The sequence below is a fragment of the Geotrypetes seraphini genome, chromosome 16 (genome assembly GCF_902459505.1).
Source record: "Geotrypetes seraphini chromosome 16, aGeoSer1.1, whole genome shotgun sequence".
In the NCBI taxonomy this organism is placed as follows: domain Eukaryota; kingdom Metazoa; phylum Chordata; class Amphibia; order Gymnophiona; family Dermophiidae; genus Geotrypetes; species Geotrypetes seraphini.
Window position 1 is genome coordinate 22,365,305 of NC_047099.1, and position 25,121 is coordinate 22,390,425.

The 25,121-nt window shown below is 40.1% G+C and overlaps 1 protein-coding gene across 7 annotated transcripts in view; it reads left to right on the forward strand.

Annotated features, from left to right (window-relative positions):
- Positions 1-25,121, forward strand: part of STAG3 (stromal antigen 3) — a 147,617-nt gene that overhangs the window by 54,880 nt on the left and 67,616 nt on the right. For 6 of the 7 annotated variants that reach the window (XR_004537260.1, XM_033924435.1, XM_033924434.1 and 3 more), the window contains 13 exons: positions 4,916-5,019; positions 5,247-5,339; positions 5,488-5,577; positions 18,325-18,525; positions 18,636-18,706; positions 21,121-21,208; positions 21,481-21,561; positions 22,090-22,182; positions 22,424-22,586; positions 23,641-23,774; positions 24,033-24,134; positions 24,535-24,683; positions 24,911-25,039. Coding sequence is in view for 6 of the 7 variants with exons in the window: in XM_033924435.1 (XP_033780326.1) it covers positions 4,916-5,019; positions 5,247-5,339; positions 5,488-5,577; positions 18,325-18,525; positions 18,636-18,706; positions 21,121-21,208; positions 21,481-21,561; positions 22,090-22,182; positions 22,424-22,586; positions 23,641-23,774; positions 24,033-24,134; positions 24,535-24,683; positions 24,911-25,039 (1,498 nt within the window). In the remaining variant the exon portion in view is untranslated. The remainder of the gene's footprint in view (positions 1-4,915; positions 5,020-5,246; positions 5,340-5,487; positions 5,578-18,324; positions 18,526-18,635; positions 18,707-21,120; positions 21,209-21,480; positions 21,562-22,089; positions 22,183-22,423; positions 22,587-23,640; positions 23,775-24,032; positions 24,135-24,534; positions 24,684-24,910; positions 25,040-25,121) is intronic. The other variant, XM_033924438.1, reaches the window with a different exon arrangement.

Here is a 25,121-nt window from a genome sequence, read left to right on the forward strand (position 1 = left end):
GAGGGACCACCTCTTCTTTAAGAGAAACATGGGCCGTAGAGACGCATACTGGTAGCCTGTTAACCAAAGATTTTAAATTGATCATACTCATGCAAATTTCATCAAGCAATAACAAACTTCTATTGATTATGACAGGAGTCGCCATGCAACATATCACCAGAAATTGGGAAAATTACAATAATCTTAGCTATTCATTTTGGTGGAATTCGTTGTGCCACATTTACAAAATGGAAAGAATAATTGCTTTTCAGAAAGGCAATTATAATAATTTTAAAAAGATCTGAGGGCCTTTGGCAAATTATTGTAATGATTAGACATCATTTTCCACTGACAGTATATTTATACATAGGGGGGAGGGGGATGGTATAAAGTTCTATTTAAAGGTTAATCAATAGATAAGAATACAATATTTATATGATATTTTTGATTGAAATATTTGAGGGAAGGGTGGGTGGGGAGGGAATAAATTTATGTATTTACGATGACAATAGAAAGAAATTCAAGTGATGTGTAAAAGTTTTAAATGATGTAATATTGTGTACTTGTTGTAAGATGGCCTCCTCTCCCAGGGAATTCACCAAATGTCTCATTGTGGTAGCCGCCTTTCTACGCTCTCACAATTTCCAAGTCTTCCCTTACCTGGATGACTGGTTAATCAAGGCTCCTTCACCCCAGGCAGTGCTTCTTGCCACCAACCAGACCATCCAGTTTCTCCGAATCCTGGGTTTCGAGATCAACCTACCCAAGTCGCATCTCATTCAAACTCAGCGACTTCAATTTATTGGAGTGATATTGGACACTGTTCTAATGAGGGCGTTTCTTCCATCCAACCGCCTTCAGACCCTTCTTCATCTCTGTCAACAGGTCCTCCCACAGCTTTCCATCTCTGCCAAACAAATGATGGTACTCTTGGGTCACATGGCGTCGACAGTTCATGTCACCCCCTTCGCATGTCTCCACCTGCACACCCCTCAATGGACCCTGGCTACCCAATGGTCCCAGGCAACGGACCCTTGTTCGCGACACATATCTGTGACATCGTCTCTTTGACAGTCTCTGCAATGGTGGTTGAAATCTTCAAATCTCTCCAGAGGTCTTCTATTCCATCTACCTCCTCATCATCATCACCACAGACGCATCCCCTTATGCCTGGGGAGCTCACTTGAACGATCTCCAAACTCAAGGTCTTTGGACTGCTCAGGAAAAGAGACATCACATCAATTTCCTGGAACTCAGAGCGATGTTTTACGCCCTCAAGGCTTTTCAGCATCTCCTCTTTCCTCAAGTCCTACTGCTTTGCACAGACAATCAAGTTGCAATGTACTACATCAACAAACAGGGTGGGATGGGCTCTCGCCTGTTGTGTCAGGAGGCCCAAAAGATTTGGTCTTGGACGACAGCTCGCCATTTATTCCTGAAAGCCGTCTACATCCAGGGAGAGCAGAATTCCTTGGCCGACAATCTCAGCAGAATTCTCAAACCCCACGAATGGACTCTCGATCCCATGACTCTCCAGTCTGTTTTCGCTCAATGGGGAACTCTACAAGTGGACCTCTTTGCAGCTCCTCACAATCATCAACTACCTCTCTCTTGCTCCAGACTCTACTCCCCTCATCGTCTGGCACCAGATGCGTTTCTTCTGGATTGGACCGGTTAGTTCCTTTATGCCTTTCCTCCTCTACCTCTCATGTTGCGGACCTTATTCAAACTCAAAAGGGAACAAGCCACCATGATACTCATTGCTCCACGGTGGCCCAGACAACATTGGTTCTCCCTTCTTCTGCAACTCAGTTCCAGAGAGCCCATTCTTCTTCCAGTCTTTCCTACTCTGCTCACTCAGCATCAGCAGTCCCTTCTACATCCCAACCTGCAGTCTCTACACCTGACAGCTTGGTATCTCTCGGGCTGAGCTCGACCCACTCTCTTCTTTCTCAGCCTGTCCATTCTATTCTTGATGCTTCCAGGAAGCCGTCCACTCTTCAGTGTTATCAACAGAAGTGGACCCGGTTTTCTTCCTGGTGCCTTCTGCATTATCATGATCCTACCTAACTAGCAGTAGAACTAGTGTTGGATTACCTTCTTTCCTTGTCTAACTCAGGTCTCAAATATACCTCTATCAGAGTCCACCTCAGTGCCATCACTGCTGCTCATCCGTTGGTTTCCAGATTTATGCGGGGGCTTTTCAATGTGAAACCACCTCTCAAGTCTCCTCCTATTATCTGGGATCTTAATGTGGTTCTTTCCACTTTAATGAAGCCTCCCTTTGAACCATTGGCCACAGCTCATTTCAGATTTCTCACTTGGAAAGTGGTCTTCCTCATTGCTCTCACCTCTGCCAGGAGGGTCAGTGAGTTACATGCACTAGTTGCAGATCCACCTTTCACTGTTTTCATCATGACAAGGTGGTTCTGCGTACACATCCAAAGTTTCTTCCTCAGGTTGTCTCTGACTTTCACCTTAACCAGTCCATTGTCTTACCTGTTTTCTTTCCAAAACCTCATTCTCATCCAGGGGAACAGGCTTTGCATACTTTGGACTGTAAGCGTGCTTTGGCTTACTATTTAGAACGCACTAAGCCTCACAGATCTTCTCCTCAACTATTCCTGTCTTTTGATCCTGTTTCTAAACGCACGATATCCAATTGGCTTACTGCTTGCATATCATTCTGTTATGCTCAGAACGGACTGACACTGGAAGGTTCTGTCACGGCCCATAGAGTTCGAGCTATGGCAGCATCTGTGGCTTTCCTCAGATCCACTCCTATTGAGGAAATCTGCAAGGCTGCTACTTGGTCCTCAGTTCATACTTTCACATCTCATTATTGTCTGGATGCATTCTCCAGACGGGATGGACACTTTGGCCAATCTGTTTTACAAAATTTATTTTCCTAATAGCCAACCTTCCCTCCATCCCCTTTTTGTTAGCTTGGAGGTCACCCATCAGTTAAGAATATGCTGCCTGCTTGTCCTGGGATAAAGCACAGTTAATTACCGTAACAGGTGTTATCCAGGGACAGCAGGCAGATATTCTTACGTCCCACCCTCCTCCCCGGGTTGGCTTCTTAGCTGGCTTATCTTAACTGGGGACCGCGCGCCTCCGTCGGACGGAAAGGCACTCGCGCATGCACGGTGTGGCCTAACTAGAACTTTCTAAGTTCTTAGAGTGCAATCACTCTAAAATTGTCCGTACCGGGGCTCCGTCGGTGCCGTCACCCATCAGTTAAGAATATCTGCCTGCTGTCCCTGGATAACACCTGTTACGATAAGTAACTGTGCTATTTGCCCCTAACAGGATCGTGAAGCCATGAAACACTAGTGCCTGAGATTTGTCAAGCCCTGCCTTAGGTGATATATATGCAGATGATTTTGCTGAACAAATGTACTTGATTTCTTTGAAATGATCAGGGGGAAGATACAGCAGTTGTGGCCTATCCAGATTTCATAAGTCTATGGTGGTGGTTAGTTAGTAGACTGGTTAGCAATCTAATCAGACTGGGAGATAGCAGACAAATTATAAACTGGGAGAGATGTCAGTTGAGCGATGAGTGGTGATCAAAAGTCCATGCTGATGAAAGGAAAGTAACCAATGGGGGGGTACCACAAGGATCCATACTAAGCCCAGTCCTCTGCATTTTCTATATTTTGTTTGTTAGGTTAAATTTATATACCACCTTCCTTGAACAAAGTTCAGTCCAATAAAGCTTATGGCACAAGTAACACAGTAAGAGAAATGGAAACCTCAAAGAAATCCAGTTCTCTGTAGCATGAATCAAGTTATTAGAAATGTGCATTAACAACTTAGAGGGCATTCTCATAAGTATACTGGGGTTTCTGGAAGTAATATAAAACAATGCTCATTGAGCCACATCCTCATCCTGCTGCCTGGTGTCAGATTGTTAATTTGAACCATGTGGCTGTACAGTGTCCCATGTGGTTCAGAATTAGCAGCTGCATTTCTCCTCCTTGCTGAGCACTGTCGTGTACAGCTGGCTGGGCTGTGCGGATGCAAGTGCTGCAGGATGGAAAGATGACAATTACTAGTGGTACAACTTTTTCTATAGGGTTACTAGACATTACACAGCAGTGACGTAATGAGGATGAGAGGCGCCCCGCTCCCCCCTTCCCTTTTCCGCACACTTGGCGGGGGGGGGAGGAGGAGTGCCGGCGTCCGGGGTGGACCGCCCTCTCCTTACTATGGCACTGATACGCAGCACTGACCACAAACATGTAAAACACTGTTCCTGCTCTAATTTGGCGCCAAAGGGTCCAGTCATGCTCCTTTGGCTGCACATCTGCTGTGGGGATGGGGTCCTTTTAAAAAGAGATACTGGTTCGGCAGGTGACATCACCAGCAGGCAACATTCCAACAGCAGGTTTCCTCCGGGCATCAGCTTCTCCTTCGAGTCCTTCCCTGTCACTCCATTCTCAGCCTAATTGGTGCAATAGCTGGCTCTCCACTGACTCTCTAAAACTCTCTCTTAAAATTCTGCAGTCTAATTACACAATAAGTGAAAAAAAATGCTTTCTCCAGTTTGTTTTAAATGTGCTGTCTAGAAGCATTTTGCATGGAGTGAGATGTGGAAGGAGTTGTCTTCTGAAGGAAGCAAGGTCTTAAATGTGAGAAAATACTTCTTCACTGAGAAGGTGGTGATGCATGTTAAAGTTATAGGAGCAGAAATATCAGAAGTCGAGCATGAGCAAAGTAGAATTTGGGAAACCACAGTAGACAGGTGGAAATGGACAATCTGGGTGGGCCAAGTGGCCCTGCTCTTATCTTCTCTTTTTTCCTAGGTTAATTGCATTTTAGGAATAGCAGTATATTGAAAGAAATGTATTCTAAAGTAGCTGGAGGTCATGCTTGTGTATTCTAGTATCAAGGAAAGATCACTCTGTCTGCATGTCTGCTCTCTCTACAGGTCTGGGGGATAGACAGGAGAGTGCTCTGACGGAGATTATGGTGGCCAGTATGAGGCAGGCAGTTGACGGTCACCCACCAGTTGGAAGAGTCACTGGGAAAAAGGTACAAGGCCTACCCTTGAGGCAGCTATGGACTCTGCTAGTACAGCTGGTCTCTATACGCTCTCTTCTTTAGACTTTTCTCTCTGTGGATCTACAGCATCTTTGCTTTACAATATAGTGGATGTTTACACTTCCAGGATGGGGAAAGCTGTTTGGTCTTGGGAAAATGCATGGGAGGGAGAGATTGTTACCTCTGTTTAATCCCTTCCATTTATGTGGATGGTCCAGGTAGCCACAGCAAAAGAGAGGAAAGTGCAGACTGAAGACAAAATGAGACTTACCCGGCATATGATCCTAGTGTTGCCACAGCTTTTAGCCAAAGTAAGGATTTCTTTCCTTTCCTTGGGGTGGGGGAGGTGGTCCGGGGCAAAGGACTGCCCATTCTCCTGCAGATCTCCAGGACTGGGGAGTGCTGCATCTGCCTTCAGGAAAGGTGATGGATAGAACTGTGCTTGGTTTTGATCTCTAGTTTTCTGCGGATGCTGAGAAGATGATTGCTCTGCTGCGAGTTCCCCATTTCCTGGAGCTGGAAACTTATTGCACGAGTCGCCTGGAGAAAGTAAGCTTTTGTGCAGGTTCTTTATATCCATTTGTCCTTGTGCCTCTTATCTCTTTACTGCATTTTATAAAATTAAGAAGTACTTTGCAGTGGCGTAGCGAGGGTGAGAGGTGCCCAGGGCGGTGGTGCCCCTACCCCGCCCTCTCCTCTGCTGCCTCCCACCCCATCCGCTCCTTCCCTGCTCCCTCCTGCCGTGCACCCATCCCCTTCCCCTGTACCTCTTTAACATTCCTGGCGTGAGCAGCAGCAGACTCAAATGTAAGTTTTCTTACCTGTAACTGTAGTTCTCCGTTGGCAGTTGATTTTCTAGCCACACATCTGATGACGTCACGGTTGATGGTGCTGACCCGGAATGATTGGCCATCTGAAAAGGCTGTAAGAAGCCTTCTGCGCATGTGTAGCCCGTTCTCGCCACTGTAGTACAGTATAAATGTGCCCTTGGCATCCCCCCTCCCACTCAGTTGCGTGTAAAGCATGCAACAACTAGGGAGGGCGGGAGGGTTCTGTGGCTAGAAGATCAACTGTCTAAGGAGAACTACAGTTACAGATAAGGAAACTTACATGTCTCCATGGACAGTGATCCTTCTAAACAATGTTAAGTGACTCAAATAACTGTTATCTGCCGAAGGAAGTGGAGAGTTGTTGTATTATAGCATTGATTGAAGTACTGCAGAACCAAAATTGGAATCCGTCCTGGATGCTTGGTCAAGGCAGTAATGCTTGGAAAACATATGACAAGATGACCAGGTTGCTGCTGTACAGATCTCCTGTAAAGGCGCCTTTTGGAGATGAGCTGTCGTGGTTGCCATAAAACATAGCTTATGAGCTGTAACATCTGCAATGTTTAATTTGTAACAAAATTTTATACACTTCACAATCCACATTGACATAGTGCTCTTCGATACAGGTAGACTAGACGGTTGGGTCTTATAAGACAAGAATAGTTGAGGAGGTCGAAAAGGAAACTTAGTTGGACTGAGATGGATCTCCAGTGCCCTCTTACAGTCCAAAGAGTGAAGAAAGCGGTCCTGAGCAGTCACATGAGATGGTGGGCAGAAAATTGGAAAAACAATTGTCTGATTAATATGGTATTGCAACACCACCTTAGGGATGAATCTTGGATGGGTACGCAAAAGAATCTTGTCATGAAGGATCTGCGTATAAGGAGAATAATATACCAGAGCATGGAGTTCCCCAGTTCTCTATGCAGATGTAATAGCAATCAGGAGTAAAGTCTTCCATGTCAAAAACTTCATCTCAGAAGTGTGCAAAGGTTCAAATGGGTGATGCATGAGTGCTGAGAGGTCCACATTCAAATCCCATGCAGTTGTAGAAGATCTCAATGATGGGTACAATCTAATAAACCCTTTAAGAAATCTCTTCATAACAGGATGTTGCATAAGGATCAAGCCATCTATTGGGTCATGGAAAACAGATAAAGCCGCTAAGTGAGTCCATACAGAATTAAAATTGAGGCCTTCAGACTGTAAATGAAGTAGATAATCTAACATTTGAGGTATCGATGCAGTCTCTAGGGATAACTGACTCTTAGTGCACCAATGAGAAAAACGAAACCACTTTGACCTACATGAATGATTAGTTGAGACCGCTCAAAATGCTAATAGTACTTGAAGAACTGGCTGAGAAAAACAAGAAGAGTCTCTTACTTTGGTAAGATTAGCCATGCTGCCAAATGCAGAGTATGTAGGTCTGGATGTAGCATTCGTCTCTCGCCTTGAGAAAGGCGATCTGGATCTTTAGGGAGGAAACATGGAGGTTGACTGGTCAGAGCGAGGAGCGTTGAAAACCAAATCTGATGAGGCCAATAAGGGGCTATTATATTACATTAGTGATTTTTATTCCGCCATTACCTTGCGGTTCAAGGCGGATTACAGAAGAGGATTTCTAGACATGTCCAGAGGTGTTACAGAGTAGAGCGGGTTGCTTCAGAGGATTGAAATACAATATCATGTGAGCATTGTTGCGTTTCACTTTCTGCAAGGTTTTCGCAGTTAATGGAATTGGTGAAAAGGCATATACCATGATGTTTGTCCACAAGAGTTGGAAAATGTCTGCTGCTTCTCTGTTTGGACTGGAAAACTTGGAACAATATTTGGGACATTTGTGATTGTGAGAGGATGCGAATAGGTCTATCTGTGGAACCCCCCCAATCCTGACCAACAGAGAGCGAATAACTATGGTCTTGAGAGACCACTCGTGATGAGAAAGTTGGCAACTGAGCTTGTTTGCTATCACATTTCTGTGAACCTGGAAGATAAGAGGCCATGAGACGAGAGCCCATTTGAAGAGTTAGCTTCCAGATGTGCACTGCTTCTCTGCAAAGAGTTTTGGATCCCAATGCTCCCTTGCTTGTTCACATAGAACATTGCTACTTGGTTGTCAGTTCAAATGTGAATTAAGTGACCAGTGAGGTGAGAACGAAAAGCATGGAGAGCTTTTCTTATTACTCGAAGTTCTAGGAGTTTATACCAAGATGCAGACAATGTGGAGGCCAGCATCCTTGTGTTTTTCCATTGATGAAGGTGGGCTTCCCAACCCTTTTTGTAAGCATCTGTGGTTAGTACTATTGATGGAAGTGGTGGCTGAAGAGGAACCACACTGAGAAACACTGCAAAGATTTTCTGCTCTAGTTTCTTTTTGCTTAGCTGTAGAAATCTGTAAGGCTTCTGCCATGGACATTAAAAACTTAGGATAAGACGCATCCTCAGGTTGAGAAGTGTGCATTGTCTCTAGAGGTGAGGGGTAGACATATATGTAATGGTGAAGAAGCAGGAGAAATAGGTTGAGATGCAGTCTCTGACATGACTGATGGAGCATGCACTGAGCTTGAAGAGGAAGATATTGACAACGATTGATACCTGGTATGAGATGGCTGGTCTGTGTGGATCTGTGAATGCAATTCTGGTTATACAGACTGGAGAACTGGTTGTTCAGACTGAAGAACTGGAGGAGACTGGAGTGATTGTACACTAGATTGATTATGTAACAGCATTTGAAGAAGTTGCTTCAGTTGGGAAGACAAGTCAGGAGAAGTGCTGACATCTGAGCACTAACCACTGTGCTGCACTTCACCCCCTTGAGAAGAGAGCGAAGATGGTAAAGCAGCAGATTCGACTGAGAAGAATTAGCACTCCACGATGACATAGTAGAGCTTCTTGCAGGAGAATCTAGAGGTCGATGCTTAGAATGGCTACCAGATTGGTTCCTTTCCCCAGCATGGTGCTTATGATACCAGTGAGTGAGAGGAGTCCGAGAGGAAGGTAAGACTGCCCTCGACGTCGATGGCTGAAGTGTCGATGGAAGAGACAGTTGAAACGGTTGAGAGGTCTCAACTTGTTTCTTTTGGTGAAGAGAATCCCCTCAACCATGCTTATCGGTGCAGAGAATCCCCTCGACCGTGCTTATTAGTAACGGTTATTTGGGGAGAAAGTATGTTTGTTCTTTTCTTCTTAGCAGGCAGTGGTTTCTGTGTGGAAACAATTTGCTCACACAAGTATTCCTTTAATTTTAAGAGCCTCAATTTCAAAGCCTTGGGCTGAAATTTAGCACAGTCCCAACAGGCTTTAATGTCATGGGAAGCTTCCAGACATCGTAGACATAAAATATGAACGTCGGTAACTGACATCTTATGGGAACAGTTACCGTACCACTTGAAGCCTGGTTTCTTTTCCGCCATCGTGAAGAGTAAAGCGGCAAGGTCAAATTCCACAACAATGATTGACAGGAACGAAAAATTATACTCAGGTTGTAATCGCAACGCGGACAAAATAAAACTGAGTGGGGAGTGTGGTGAGAGCATGTTTATATTGTACTACAGTGGCGAGAATTGGCTATACATGCGCAGAAAGCTTCTTATAGCTTTCTCAGCTGGCCAATCACTCCGGATTGGCGCCATCAACCATGACATCAGATGTGTGGCTAGAAGGATCACGGATCTTCCTCTGATGTCACTTTCTAAGCATGGGTCCAGGAAGTGATGTCAGAGGAAGAGCTGAAGCTGGTTCGAGCAGCAGGTTGAGATTGCTGCTTGCTCCATGAACATTAGAGGTACGAGGGACTGGGCGTGCGTGGGGAAGGGGGGCAGAGAGGAGGATATAGAAACATAGAAGATGACGGCAGATAAGGGCCATAGTCTATCAGGTCTGCCCACTCTACTGACCCACCCCCAAGCCTACTATCTTAGGGAACTCACACCTGATGGCAGGTTTCCTTAGCTTAACCCTCTAAGGGATCCCACATGGGCATCCCATTTGCTCTTAAATTCTTGCACGCTGTTTGCCTCGACAACCGTCACCGGGAGCTCGTTCCAAGGATCGACCACTCTCTCGGTGAAGAAATATTTCCTGATGTCGCCATGAAATTTCCCGCCCCTGAGTTTGAGCGGATGCCCTCTTGTGGCCGAGGGTTCCTTGAGAAAGAGAATCTCTTCTTCCATCTCGATACGGCCAGTGATATACTTAAACGTCTCGATCATGTCTCCTCTCTCCCTACATTCCTCGAGTGAGTAGAGACGCAAAGTTTTCAACCTTTTCTCGTACGTGAGATCCTTGAGCCCCGAGACCATCCTGGTGGCCATCCGTTGCACTGACTCTATTCTCAGCACATCTTTTCGGTAGTGTGGCCTCCAGAATTGCACACAGTATTCCAAATGAGGTCTCACCATGGTTCTGTACAATGGCATTATGACTTCAGGCTTCCTGCTGACGAAACTCCTGCTGCGGATGCAGCCTAACAATTGTCTTGCCTTAGATGAAGCCTTCTCCACATGATCAGCAGTTTTCATGTCTGCACTGATGATCACTCCCAAGTCTCGTTCTGTTGAAGTTCTAGCTATGATCTCACCATTTAAGGTGTTGGTTCTGCACGGATTTCTGCTGCCGAGGTGCATGATCTTGCATTTCTTAGCATTGAAGCCCAGCTGCCATGTCGAGGACCAAAGCTCCAACAAATGTAGATCCTGCGTCATACTGTTGGGTGAATAGCCGTCGCTCACTATATTGCATAGTTTGGCGTCGTCCGCGAATAACGTTATCTTACCTTGACGCCCCTGAGTTAGGTCCCCTATGAATATGTTGAAAAGGAGCGGGCCCAAGACTGAGCCCTGCGGTACTCCACTGGTCACCTCCGATGTTTTAGAGAGGGTTCCATTAACCACCACCCTCTGAAGTCTGCCACTCAGCCAGTCATTGACCCATGTAGTTAGTGTTTCTCCCAACCCCCACTAAGACGGCACCCGGGGTGGACCGCCTCCCCCCCTTACTACGCCACTGGTGCTTTGTCTGTCTTCTGACATAAGACACAACAAAGAGTAGAACGGTGAGGCTGGTGGGAAAGGTGAGACAAATATGGAGCTGTCTCATCTATCTAAGTATGACTGGCTCTTCTGTTCATAAACTGGGGAGCTGATATTCAACAGGAGATAAATTGTGTGGGAGAGGCTCTTACCCAATTATCTCCCGCTGACCAGGTGATCCCTGGATTTTCAATGGCACATAACCAGCTACTAAAGATGACACTATCTGGTTAGTGCCTGGGCAATCTGGGGGGCAGAGCTGGAGTGGACCTGAAAGTTACCTGGGAATCACCGACCCAGAAATAGCCATCCTAACTTGGCCTGATAAATATCATAAAAGCATATTTATATCTCTTAGGAGTTGCAGGCACAGAAAAGGTACAGAATGAAAAGAGGATGCAGAGGGGCGTGGCTTGGAGCGCGCACGATATGGCAGCTTAACCGCGGCGCTCCTGAGTCCCAGGCAACAACTGAATAAAATAAAACTATTTACTTCACTTGTCCGACTTAAAAATAATAAAAATCAACGGCGGAGATGGCAGCGATAAGGCAAGGAAAAAATGAAAAACCTTGTACATCGGGAGTGTCGGCGAAAAGGTCAAAGGTAACCCCTGTATCGCCGTCCAGCGTACCAATCCCGCTGGAAGCAGATGAAATTAATGAAAAAGCTGACATCATGGCGGAATTATTTAAAATCAAAATAATGTTGACTGATAATGCCAACAAATTATCAGAAGTAAAGGAAGAGTTGATTAACCTGAAACAAGAAATCCAAACTGACAGACAAAGAATGTCTGTGATGGAGGAAAGAATCTGTCAGTTGGAAACTTTCACACAAAAGTGTGAAGAGGAAAAGAAAGATGTAACAGCCTTAAAAAATCAACTAATTGATATGAAGAATCGAGGAAAAAGAAAGAATATTAGAATCCTTGGCTTAGCTGAAAATATTGAAGGAGAAAACCCTATACAATTCTTGGAAAATCTTTTGCCTAAACTGCTGCAGCTAAATTCTAAATGGCCGTTGGAGATAGAACGTGCCCACAGAATCCCCACAAGAAAACCAACAAACCAGACAGCTCCTAGACCTCTGATCTTCAAAGTATTAAGATATCAACAAGCATTTGAGATCTTAAAAGTGGCAAAAGCAAATAAAAACCTAAACTATAAAGGATCTAAACTGATTTTCGTTCCTGACTTTGCTAAAGATACTGCAAATATAAGGAAACAATTCCTTACATTCAGACAACAATTAAAAGAAAAGGGCTACATGTATGGTCTTTACTATCCGTCTACAATGAGAATTTCTACAGGAAATAAATCTATGTATTTTCAAGATCCTGCTAAACTGAAAGAATTTTTGACACAAGAAGAACCAATGTCTACATAATAAAGCAGAATAAAGCAAATTTATCTAATGAAAATAGATGGAAATAAAGAAAGAAAAAAGAAGAGGAACTAATGTCTACATATAATCAGAATAAAATGGAAGTTTCATCTGAAGAAAGGAAATAGAAAATGCAAGATAAAATAAGAATGACAATTTTTGATTCAAATTTTATTACAATATATTGAATTTTATGATTTAAATTAATTTTTAATTTTATTCCATCCATTTAAAAAAAAAAAAAAACATTTTATAATTTTTGATTCAATTATTATTAATATATTGGATGTTATGATAAATTTACATTATAATTGAATTGAATACTATTTATAGAATTATTGCATATATATTTAATACTGCTATTATTAATTGGGGAAAAAAAAAAAAAATTTTTAGAATTGATTAAATGAGTGTGGAAATTATTATAACATAGATATTTAATTCCTATACATATTAGGTTATTATAAATGATGATGTTTAAAAATGTTATTATTACAATATGATATATGGAATTAGAGCTATATTTAAAATATATTGAATTTATTGTAGGGATAATATATTATTTTTATCTAAGACTTGAAAATATTAAGATGAATTATCCAATTATAATTTATATGAATTACTACATCTATATTTAATACTGCTAATATTAATTGAAAAATTTTTTTGAATTTGGTTAAATGAATGGGAAATTATTATAACATAGGTATTAATTATAAAATCTTTTTGATATAAATATTTACCTATACATATTACGATACTATAAATGATGATTTTCAAATATATAAAATGATTTACTAAAATATTTATTATTATATATATTATATATATAGGAATAGATATATCTAATTTATATATATGAAATTAGAACTATATTTGAAATATATTTAATTTATTGAAGGGGTAATATATTATTTATGTCTAAGACTTGAAAAGATTAATATGATTTATCAAATTAAATTTGATATGAACTATAATATACAAGGGGATTTAATGAAGGTTTAAATGAATAATAAGATGGGTAAAGAAATATGAAATGTATTGAATTAGAGAATATTTTTATGAATGATTAGTTGCCTGGGGGAGGGGATTTAGGTTTTGCATGACCAATGTGTGTTCCAGGTCAAACATTGATAGTGGGAGGGTGGGGAGGGAAAATAGAGGGTGGGAATGGGAATCAATATATATTAATTGTGCTGAGATCTAATCATGTATATTATCATAGAATATTGGTTAAAATTTAATGATAAATAAGATGGATATAAAAATTTATTCTATGAATGTCAATGGTTTAAATCATCCCATTATAGAGAAATCATAAGCTCTATGACTATTGGTTAATCACAGCAATCAGCCTTCCAGCTAACTTTATGAAAGAATGTACATTAAGTTCAATTCTTCAGTTTTGGTTTATATTATAAGAAATCTTGGATCCAATTTGAGGACTTGAGCATTTTAGTTAATATATGATTTAATGTTATTGGAATGTTTCTTGCTTTATGTAGAAATGCTAATTTGCTTTCTGTACAAGGTATTCTTGATTATATGATTTGAAAATCAATAAATATATTTAAACATAAATCATCCCATTAAGAAAAAGAAAATATTATCGTTCCTTAAAAATCAAAATGCGGATATCTACTTCATACAAGAGACCCATCTTTCTGAAATTGAATCTAAAAAATTATCTGGGGGTTGGATTTCTAAATGTTTATTTGCACCGGCTTTAAAGAAAAAAGCTGGAGTGGCTATTCTGATAAACAAAAAATGCAATGCGAATTTCAAATTAATAAATTATGACCCCTTAGGTAGATGGGTGCATGTCGAAATGGATCTGGGAAATACAACCATGAATTTATTCAATTTATATGCTCCTAATACGAATCAAATGGAGTTTTTCAAACAAATTCAACAGTTACTTTTACCACTGGCTACATCTAATTTAATAGTAGCAGGAGATTTCAATGCTGTAATGGATCCAATTTTGGATAAAAAACCAAGTAGAATTATGAAATCATTAGGCTTAGATAATTTGATTCAATCTTGTGATTTAGTAGATATATGGCGTATTCTTCATTTTAATGATCAGGAATTTTCTTTTTGTTCTCAGGTCCACAAATCCTTTTCACGAATTGATTATATATTTGTTTCTAATAACCTAGCGCAGCGTGTGTTAAAAGCAGTTATAGATCCTATTATAATTTCGGATCATGCTGGTGTGTGGATTAATCTTCAAAATTATGATATTGAACATTTAAATTCAGTTTGGAGATTTAATAATACTTTTTTAGCGGATTCAAATTTTCTTGAAGAATTTAAATTAAAAATACAAGAATTTTTTCAAATTAATGATTCAGATAATATTAATGCTGAGATTTTATGGGACGCTTTTAAAGCAACAATGAGAGGGAATATTATTTCATATTCAGCATATATTAATAAACAACATAAAAAACAGTTTCTTGAATTAGGAAAACAAATTAAATTATTAGAAAATAAATTAATTGAAAAGTGGGAAAATAAAACATTACAAGATTTATTAAAATTAAAAGTTAAATATAATGAGATTTCTTCTCAATTTGTGAGAAAAGATTTATTTAATAGACAAGTTCAATTTTACGGAAATTCAAATAAAGCTGGAAAATTATTAGCAAATTTCCTTAAAGCAAAAAAAAGAAAATCCAAGATTATTGCAATTAAAGATATACAAGGTAATACACACACTAACAATAAAGACATTTTAAGACAGTTTCTTGATTTTTATAAAGATTTATATTCTTCTGAATCTTATGAAAATAAAGAACAAGATGGACAAAAATTTTTAAATTCATTTATTGGACCAAATGTTCCAGATCATATAAAAAGAAGTTTAGAAGAACCTATATCTTTAAAAGAAATAGAATCAGCATTGAAGTCTCTTAGAGTTGGATCCGCTCCGGGTGGTGATGGTTATACGGTTGAATTTTATAAATCATTTCAAAACATTATTTTACCATATCTATTAAAATTGTATCAATATCAAATGAATAATGGAAATATATCAGGTACTATGGCTGATTCACTAATTATTGTCTTACCAAAACCAAACAAAGATCCTACCTTGGTATCAAATTACAGGCCTATTTCCTTATTAAATGTAGATGGTAAATTAATTTCTAAAGTACTAGCAATAAGATTGGCAAAAGCTCTTCCTTTCATTATTGATGTACATCAAACAGGATTTATTGCTAAAAGACACTCATCACATAACACCAGATTAGCATTTCACTCTTTAAATTTAGCAAAAAAATGAATGATCCAACTTTTATGCTATCTTTAGATGCAGAAAAAGCATTTGATAGAGTAGAATGGAAATTTATGTATCAAGCTCTAGAATGGTTTGGAATAGGACCCGGTTTTATTAAAATGATTCAGACATTGTATAGCTCTCCTGGTGCAAGATTATATATAAATAACAATTTATCAGATAAATTTAATTTGCAAAGGGGAGTTAGACAAGGATGTCCTTTGTCTCCCTTACTTTTTGATATTGTTTTAGAACCCTTGTTAATTGCAATTAATCAAACTAAGGAGATAAGGGGAATCCCATTTTCTTACTGGGAATATAAACTTTCTGCATATGCAGATGATATCTTATTATATTTGAGAGAACCGGGGATTACTATTCCAAATTTACTTAATCTTCTAGAGGAATTTGGAAAATTCTCTGGATATAAAATTAATTGGAGTAAATCAGAAATTCTTCCAATTAATGTTCACTGCACCAAAGGATTATTTGATTCATATTCATTTATTTGGAAAGAGGAAGGATTAAAATATTTAGGAATTATGATCAAAAATACAATTGATGATACAGTCAAAGAAAATGAAAAACTTTTATTGAAAAAAATTACAGAAATGTGTGAACAATGGAATCCTTTACATCTTTCATGGTGGGGAAGAGTTCAAACAATTAAAATGATGATATTGCCTGTGGTTTGTTATCAAATGAGTATGATACCAATATTCTTTCAGGGGTCCTTTTATAAAAAATTAAATAATATTATTACAAAATTTGTTTGGTTTGGGAAAAGACCCAGAATTGCTTTAGTATCTTTACAAAGACCAATTATGGAGGGAGGGGTAAATTTTCCAAATTTTTATAGGTACCATCAAGCCTATATTCTAAGACAGGGTATGTATTGGATCCTCCCAGATCTCATGGAGAATGTACCAGATTGGCTATATTTAGAATGGCGGCTCCTGTTCCCATTACATTTAGATCATTTAATTAGTATAACAATGCCTAGAAGATACAAAGATAACAGAATATTATTAGACACTTGGAAAACATTAAGATATATAAGTAACCTATCACCAGATCCAATTTGTAAATCACTAAATCAATCTATTTGGGTAAACTCCAGGATCAAAATTGGCGGATTTAAGATCGTCTGAAAACAATGGATAAGTGCAGGTATACGAACATTAAATGATGTCATTTCAGAAGGTTCACTGCTTAGTTTTTCACAATTGCAAAATAAATTTGGATTAAATAAATCACAATATTTTAAATGGATGCAATTGAAGCAGGCCATTCAGGTAGGGTTCCCTGAATGGAAAAATCTTAATACTCAATATAGTCTGCAGATTTTATGTTTCCAGGCGGATTTCTTGGGTCACCAAGCCGCAAAATGGTACAAATTGATATATGGATTTTTAAATAAAAAAAAGAAAACTGGTCTTAGGGATATTTGGAGTATTGAGATTGGACAGACAATTTCTGCGTCTCAATGGCCACGATTTTGGTCCTGGAGATTAAGATCTACAAAGTCAGCATCTATGAATCAAACATGGATGTTTTTATTACATAGAGTGTTATGGACCCCTACGCGCTTGCAAAAGATAGATAATACTAGATCCAATAGATGCTGGCATTGTAAAAATGAAATAGGGACATTAGATCACCTAATTTTTTTTTGTCCCTGTGTAAATGCCTTTTGGAATATGATTTGGCCCCAAATTAACAAATTACTAGAAAATCATGTAGGACTCTCATATGACACTGTATTATTTGGAACTGCAATGAGAACTCAGAGTCCGATCTCAGTAAACAATAATAAACTACTATTAATATTGACAGGAGTCGCCATGCAACAAATCACTCAAAATTGGAAAGACTATACCAAATTAAATTATACGTTCTGGTGGAACTCTGTCTGTCATATCTACAAAATGGAAAAAGTAATAGCATTACAACATGGGAACTTTCATAGTTTCAATAAAATTTGGCAACCATTGACTAATTATTCTAATGATTAGATTTCTTAGCACAATTATAATACTTATATAGAAAAGGGGAGGGATATGTATAATTTTTAGAATCATTAATTGAAAAAAGGGGAGGGATGTATAACTTTTGATTATATATAATTTATAATATATACTGTTTATAAATTAAGTTGTATTAATGATAGATACAATGATATATAGTAATTAATTATATCACTTGAAATTCAACTATTGTAAAAATTGAAAAATTTAATAAATAAAATTTAAAAAAAAGAAAAGAGGATGCAGAGAAGCCAGGGGAGGGGTGATGAAGTGTCAGGGGAAATTACATTTTGCAATGTTTATCCAATAAAGACCCATATTTGTAGTTCAGATCTATGTATTCATTTTAAACAATATAACAAAATCAAAAACAAGCAACATTAATACCATCAAAGCAGGTGAAACAAATTGATTCCAGTTACGTATTATCCAGTAATTCCCATTTACATTGTTTGCCTTCAGTCAATATCCTCTTCCTTCTCATAGTTGCAATACACAGACACTGTGTTCTATAAATACCTATTTTATTTTTTGCACCAGGAGTATTTTATTGTGGTTTATCCATTAAAACCTAACATAAGAAGCTCTAATTATATGGATGCATCATCTAATGCTAAACTTGCTTACTTCTGCTTACTTTATTTGATTACAATCTAAATAAACCTAAGAAAACACACAGAAATCCAGACAAATGCCTTCTATTTTTCTGACATCTCATCCTGTCCTGCCTTGGCAGTACCTAGACCTCCTGTTGCGACAGGTCTGCGAGATCATGGAGAAGCACACGGAGCAGGAAGTGCTGGAGGCCTGCGCCCAGGTTCTCTACATCTTGTGTCGAGAAGAGCATACCTTTTATAACCGCGCAGACATTGCTCGCAGTCGGCTGCTTGATCATCTGGTAGACAAGTTCCTGCAGGAAGTGGAGGAGTTGATGCAGGTGTGCAGCAGGAAGGACTGTGAGGTGTATTGTCTATGGCCACAAACACTTTCAGATGCTCTTTTGCGATTCTAATGTCTTTGTTCTTGGGGTGTTTTTGACTATTGCAGGCCAACGATCCAGATGAAGATGAGGTTTATAACCTGTCTGCTAGCTTGAAGCGGATTTCTGTGCTCCACAAGTGAGTCACTCTGGGAAGCTGGGGGTTGGTGTTGACTGGGATAAAGCAATGTTACCTGATGGTGGCGGGACATATTTCTTGAAACTTCTTGAACTTTCTTCCCTCCTTCGTCTTGGGTAGAGAAGGGGCAATGGAAACCATATAGGTCAACATAAAAATAATCCACTAAACATTTTAAATTTCATTCAGAAATTACAACACAGTCGGTTCAGAACGCACGAGTTATGCCAGCAGATGGAGACAGAAACCTTAGAACTATGAAGTCTGCCTATAACAGGCAACTGCAGCTGACCAGTATTCTTTGTCTCCAGCAGATAGTGATGAGCATTTCATGCAGCTCAGGACTAGGATGGTGAATTACTCTTAGCTCCTTGTTCCCCGGTAGAGCTTGGGTAGACAAAAAGGAATCTAGAGTGTCGATACCTCTGGGGATATCTGGAGGAGTCCATATCCCTCCCATGCAGTGTCAGCCAGAAAGTGTTGGAGTTGTTTAGACCACCTTCATTCTTTAAAAACAAAAATAAACAACCAGAAAAGGAACTAGAAGAATCTGGGGAGGTTTTTTGTTTTTTTGTTCATTCCTATAAATGCTTTACAGGTTCTGATATGAAGGTTTTGAAAGGGGCTTTTTGTTGACAGAAGGGAGTCCTTGAACCATCCTGTCCCCCCACCTCCCAGAAAAGGTTCCCAGGGTCAAAAACCTGCTGGAACCTCTACAGGCCCATGATGAAAACTTGGGAGATACCTCTTGATTGGCAGATAGAGGATCAGCTGTCTACATTTTCTGAGAAGTAGGCTGGAATTATTGCCAACCAGTGGGTTCTGGATGTCATAAGAACAAGATACAAGTTAGGTTTCCTACTGGCTCACTGATGCCTTTTTAGTTTCTTGTTGTGCAGCATTGTTTGTAATAGGTTAGGGGAGATTAAAAGAACAGCACCTTTTGGCTCAGCTGGTGAGCTGTGGAGGACGTTTCTGAAGGTCCTTCTCCTAGTCAAGTTCCATCAGTATTTTCTCTGTTTGTTATTCCTCCTGTGGGGAGTGTTGTTGCCTTTATAATTCACATTTATTAGTTTCTTAGTTCTGCTTGGCTATATGGCAGATTGAGTGTGGCGCAGTGGTTGAAGCTACAGCCTCAGCACTCTGAGGTTTTAGATTCAAACCTCACGCTGCTCCTTGTGACCCTGGGCAAGTCACTTAATCCTCCATAGCCCCAGGTACGTTAGATAGATTGTGAGCCCACTGGGACAGATAGGGAAAATGCTTGAGTACCTGATTGTAAAACCGCTTAGATAACTTTGATAGGTGGTTTATAAAATCCTAATAAAACTTGAAACTTGAGTGTACTTGGGACTGCATAGCCACTTGTACTACAGCCAAAAGTTATGTCTCAATCTCCACCTACTGGTCATGGTGAGCTATTACCCATTAGTGAGCTGTGCCGCTCTGGAGAGATTAAAAGAAAGAAAATTAGTAGGTAAGAATCTAATTTCTCCTTTGCATACATTAACTTTTAGAGGAATACTGGTAAGTTGTAACTGTGTAGCGCCTCTTAGGTCTCTATCTCCATCTGCTGGGCATTACTCATACATTCTAGATTCATCTGGTTGTACTCAAGGAAAAAAAATTAGCAGGTTGGACCAAAATTTCCATCATTTTGCTTGAAACAGGCTTTCAATCAGTTTTTGGTTTGTTTGTTTTTTAAACCGACTAAAAATAATTTTTTCATCTTTAGAATATGAAAAAATACTTTCTCAAGTGAAAAGTCAGTGCAAAGATGTAAAAGTTTTACATTTACATTTTCATTTACTAAAGATGAAAAATGATGTTAGGAGTTTTATGTAAGACCTATAATTGAATGCCTATTCAAAGCAAAGTTTGGAAGAGGTTTTTTTTCTCTCCTTTATTTTCTTGTCTATGTTTCTTTTGTTTTTATTATTCAGTTTTCTATACCATTCTCCCCAGGGAGCTCAGAACGGTTTTACATTAATTTATTCAGGTACTCAAGCATTCTTCCCTGTCTGTCCTGGTGGGATCACAATCTGTTTTATGTACCTGGGTCACAAGGAGCAGTGTGGGTTTGAAACCACAACCTCAGGGTGCTGAGGCTGTAGCTTTTAACCACTGCACCACACGCTCCCTGCCTGAATGAAATTTAAATTATGTGGTTTTGTCTTACCCTCTTTTCAGGGAAAGGTGTATTTCAGACAGGGGAAGGAATTTTCATTGGTACACTAGGGTTTGTACTTTCCTTCCTACAACCATGTACAGAGAACAGTTGGAGCGAATGCCCTTCTGGTGTCTTTCAGCCTAACCTGCCACATTTGCTTTTTTGGGCGGTGAGGATTACATGTATCTAGCTGTGGCTTTTGGGGCTTGTGTGTGTGTCTAACTCGTACTATCTGTTATGGCAGTGCTCATGACATGACGAGATGGAAGCTCTTCGAACCCTGCTGCCGCCTCCTAAGAAAGGGAATCGACACAGGAGAGATCCCCAAACAAGTAACCCAGAGATTTTCTGCTTCTCAAACAAGTGGGAGAAGTAATCATGGGTGGGACTGGAGGGGGAAACTGGGTTGGGGCATAGAGAGACTGAGACGTCTGAGTTGGGAAGGAGGAGAAGTGGAAGGTATGGTTGTGAGATTGCAAGGAAGCAGGAGCATTTGTAGGACAGTGGCACACAGGCGGGGTGGGAAATAAGGGAGTGGAGCTGAAGGGGTTGCAGGACAGTGACACACAGTGATAATGACTGGTCTTTTATTTTGTGTATGCAGATTATGATCCCATCTCTCACCTGTGCTCATTTTTTCATCCTGTGGGAACTGGCCCGAGTATCCAGCTCCATGCCAAGCCAGGTAGGAGGGAGAAGATCTTATTCAGAGAGTACAGTATATTTAATATTATATGTTTGCTGAAATGGAACAGTATTACACCTGTGATTCTGAAGTTATCATAGGCTCTAGGATTGAAGACTGGAATACCTCCCTTGATCCTTATATCAGGTTCAGGTTTATTAAATTTGCTTAACTGCTTAAGGACTCAAAGTTCATACAAGTGGATTACAAAAAAATAAATCCAGAAATAGTAAAAGGAAAGAATAGAAACAGTTTGTCTCCCAGATGTTCTTCCTGGCTGAAAAAAATCACCAACAGGTCCAAGTAATCAGGTAACCAAAGATCTAGGAAATGCTTTCTGAAAAAAAAAAAAAAAAAGGTTTTAAGAAGCTGTTTAAAAGTGGACAGTGAAGAGGCCGCACGCAAAGTTTCCGGCAATTGATTCCAAAGTTCAGGGCCTACTACCGACCATAAGGTGTCCCTTGCAGTTGTGATAGAAACCTGGCCCTACCTTACATTTCATCAGTGTCCTATTAATTTCCTTCCTAGGAGCAGCTAAGTGTCCTGAAGCAGCAACTGAGCTCCTTTGCTGACTTATGCCAGAGCTGCCTGACTGACATGGACTCGGGCGTGAGGGAACAGGTGAGACTTCTGGCAGATAGAACACACACTGGCAAGAAAAGGAGATAAAACAGAAATGCAGTGTGAGCAATAGAGCAGAGATTGAGGCCGTATATGCCAGAAGAGTGTAAGAATAAAAGGGAGACTGTCCTGGTGATAGAATAGAGACACCATTGCTCCCTAATAGAATGTCATAGATGTGGTTGGGGGAGGGGGAGACTTTTTGACTCTTTCATGGATGTGTTGGGTCTCACCCTCACAGGCTTTTATACTACTGAGCGACGTGCTGGTGATTTTCAGTCACCAGATCGCAAAGAGCGGCCGGGGTTTCCTGCTCAGCCTGGTGCTGAAGCCTGAACCACCATTGCAGGCTGAGCTTGCCAGCTTCCTCATGGACCATATCTTCATCGAGCTGCAGAATGAAGGTAGTGCTAAGGCGTGACAGGACGGGAGTTAATATGTATTTGAGCTGAAAGGTTCTCACTCTCCAGAAGCTCTTGGAGGGTGCTGTAGTGAGATTCAATGGGGTATCAGGGTCCATGGTTCTTGGGATGGTGTCGGTGTCATGTGCATCCACCAAATTCCTTTGTACATTTTAGTTAGTTTGTGCATTATGAAGGGGCCATCCTTGAGCAATGGTAGACCAAATGCTGTTTCATGGTGTGCCTCTTGCTAAAACCACAGGTCTTAAGTCAAGCGTCAAGTTTGTTAAAATTTGATGCAAACACTTATAATATTATTTCAAAGCGAATTACATTTTTAAAAATCTGGGGTGACAAACTCATAATTATACGTACAAGAACAAATTCTGAAGACAGACATACAGAAACAGGAGGAGAAAGGCAACATTAAAGGGTAACATAGGTCGGAGAAGAAAGAAAGAGTAGATCATTTAAAAATAAAATAATGAAAAGGTATTCCAGTGGTAATATCTGTGAATGAAGGTTTTAATTTTCAAAGGCATCTTTATAAAGAAAGGTTTTCAATGAACTTTTTAAACTTGTCTAATTTTCTCTTGTTGGCCCTGGATCAACTTGGGTATGAAGGCTTCCAGGTGGTCTATTTTGTCTCCCTCCCTGTAGGGGGTGCTCCAACAGTTTTTCTGATACCCATTCTGATCCCAGCAGCAAGAACTTCCAGCTAGATCTCCTAGCAGGCAGTCACAGGTTCATTTTGAATAACATGAGGAGCTTCCTGTATGATTAGAGGCATGTTTTGCCATGGTTTAACTGTATAGAGGGTATCTGGTGTCCCAGATTTGAAAGTTAACAAAGTTTATTAGGATTTTATATCTAAGCGGTTTTTACAATTTGCCCTTTCCTCTATGCTTGGCTGGCACCACAATTTCAGCGACTACATACGCACTTTTGAGATTAGTTGATTTGAGGCCAAATTATCACAGGGTGCCGTGATATGGTGAAATAGCCCCTAGTTCTTAGAATGCTACATTGAGGTATTTTTCACTTAACCCCATGGCAGATGAGGAAGACGAGATGATGAAGATCAAGGCACTGCACAGGAGAAGAACCTTACTGGCTGGATACTGCAAACTCATTATTTACAACATTCTGGATCTCAACTCTGCCACAGATATCTTCAAACACTACGTAAAAGTGAGGATTGTCCTTCCAAGTAATATGTAACAGGGTGTGCTAGGGAGGAGAGGAAACAACTGGCAGTAAGTTTCCCTGTGGATGGCAAAGTAAAATAAGGGTCTACAGCTACCGCCAGGTATTTGTGACCTGGATTGGTCACTAAGAAGCAGGATACTAGGCTAGATGAACCATTGGTCTAACCCAGTATGGCTATTCTTATGTTCTGTACCTCCAATGCAGATGTGTCTCTCTCTAGCCTGTCTATATCTTTTCCAGTACTACAATGATTATGGAGACATCATTAAGGAGACCCTGAGTCGAGCAAGGCAGATTGATAAAATACAATGTGCCAAAACCTTGCTTCTCAGCCTGCAGCAGGTAAGCCCTACATGTCTCCCATTCAAAGGTCACTTATTCTTGGGACTTAGGATCTGGGACTTTAGCAATGATGTTACTACCTTCTTCTCCTGGGTACTGGGACTTCAGCAGTGGTGATCTTACACTTGTGATAATCACTTCCTGCCTCATCTGACCTGTGCGAGTTGTATTACTTGAAATTACTTCCAGTCTGGTCGCTACAAGTCTATATAAGATATAGTTTCTCTAATGTAATCACATTGCATTTGTTCATTATTTGTAATTTATTTCTTGAGCAGTCACTGTTCTGCATGGGATTTAGCATTTCAAATAATTTCACTTCCTGCCTGACTTTTGGATGGCTAGTTGCCATATTGGCGATACCATTTACTGTCTTTGTACTGCTTTTGTTCTGAGGCAGCTTTACTCTGAGTTGGAGCAGGACGTGGGTCCTATTTCTGCTCGTATTACGCCGGCATTTATAGAGATCAGAGACTTAGCCCGGCGCTTCTCTCTCATGTTTGGACCAGACCTGCTGAAGAGCCGTGAACCAGTTGTCATGTTGCACAAGTAAGACACTCTTAACTTTCTGGTCTCTTCCCTCCCCCCCCAGCACACTTTGGACACTGGATCATGAGCACAGTAAGAGAGAGCATAGGGCTTTATCTTCCGTTCAGCATCACAGTAAAGGTGCCAAGTCTCCTGTATCAAAGCATGCGAGGTCTGTACATCACCATCCCATAAAAAGCAGATTGAGAAAATAGAGTGAACCTTCTAATTTTTTGTGTATTTTACAGGGATGGCATAAAATTTGCGTTCAGTATTGCAGCTCCTCGTTATCCTGATGTAATCCCCAGGAACTTGGCTTTCCTGGATGTCCTTTGTGAATTCTCAGCCAAACTACTGAAACAGGATAAAAAGTTACTGTAAGTATACAGAGCAAAGAACCTTTTGAGGTAGGCAGTAAGGATGAGGTAGGGAGGGGAAAGAATGGGGTTGTGAACAAGA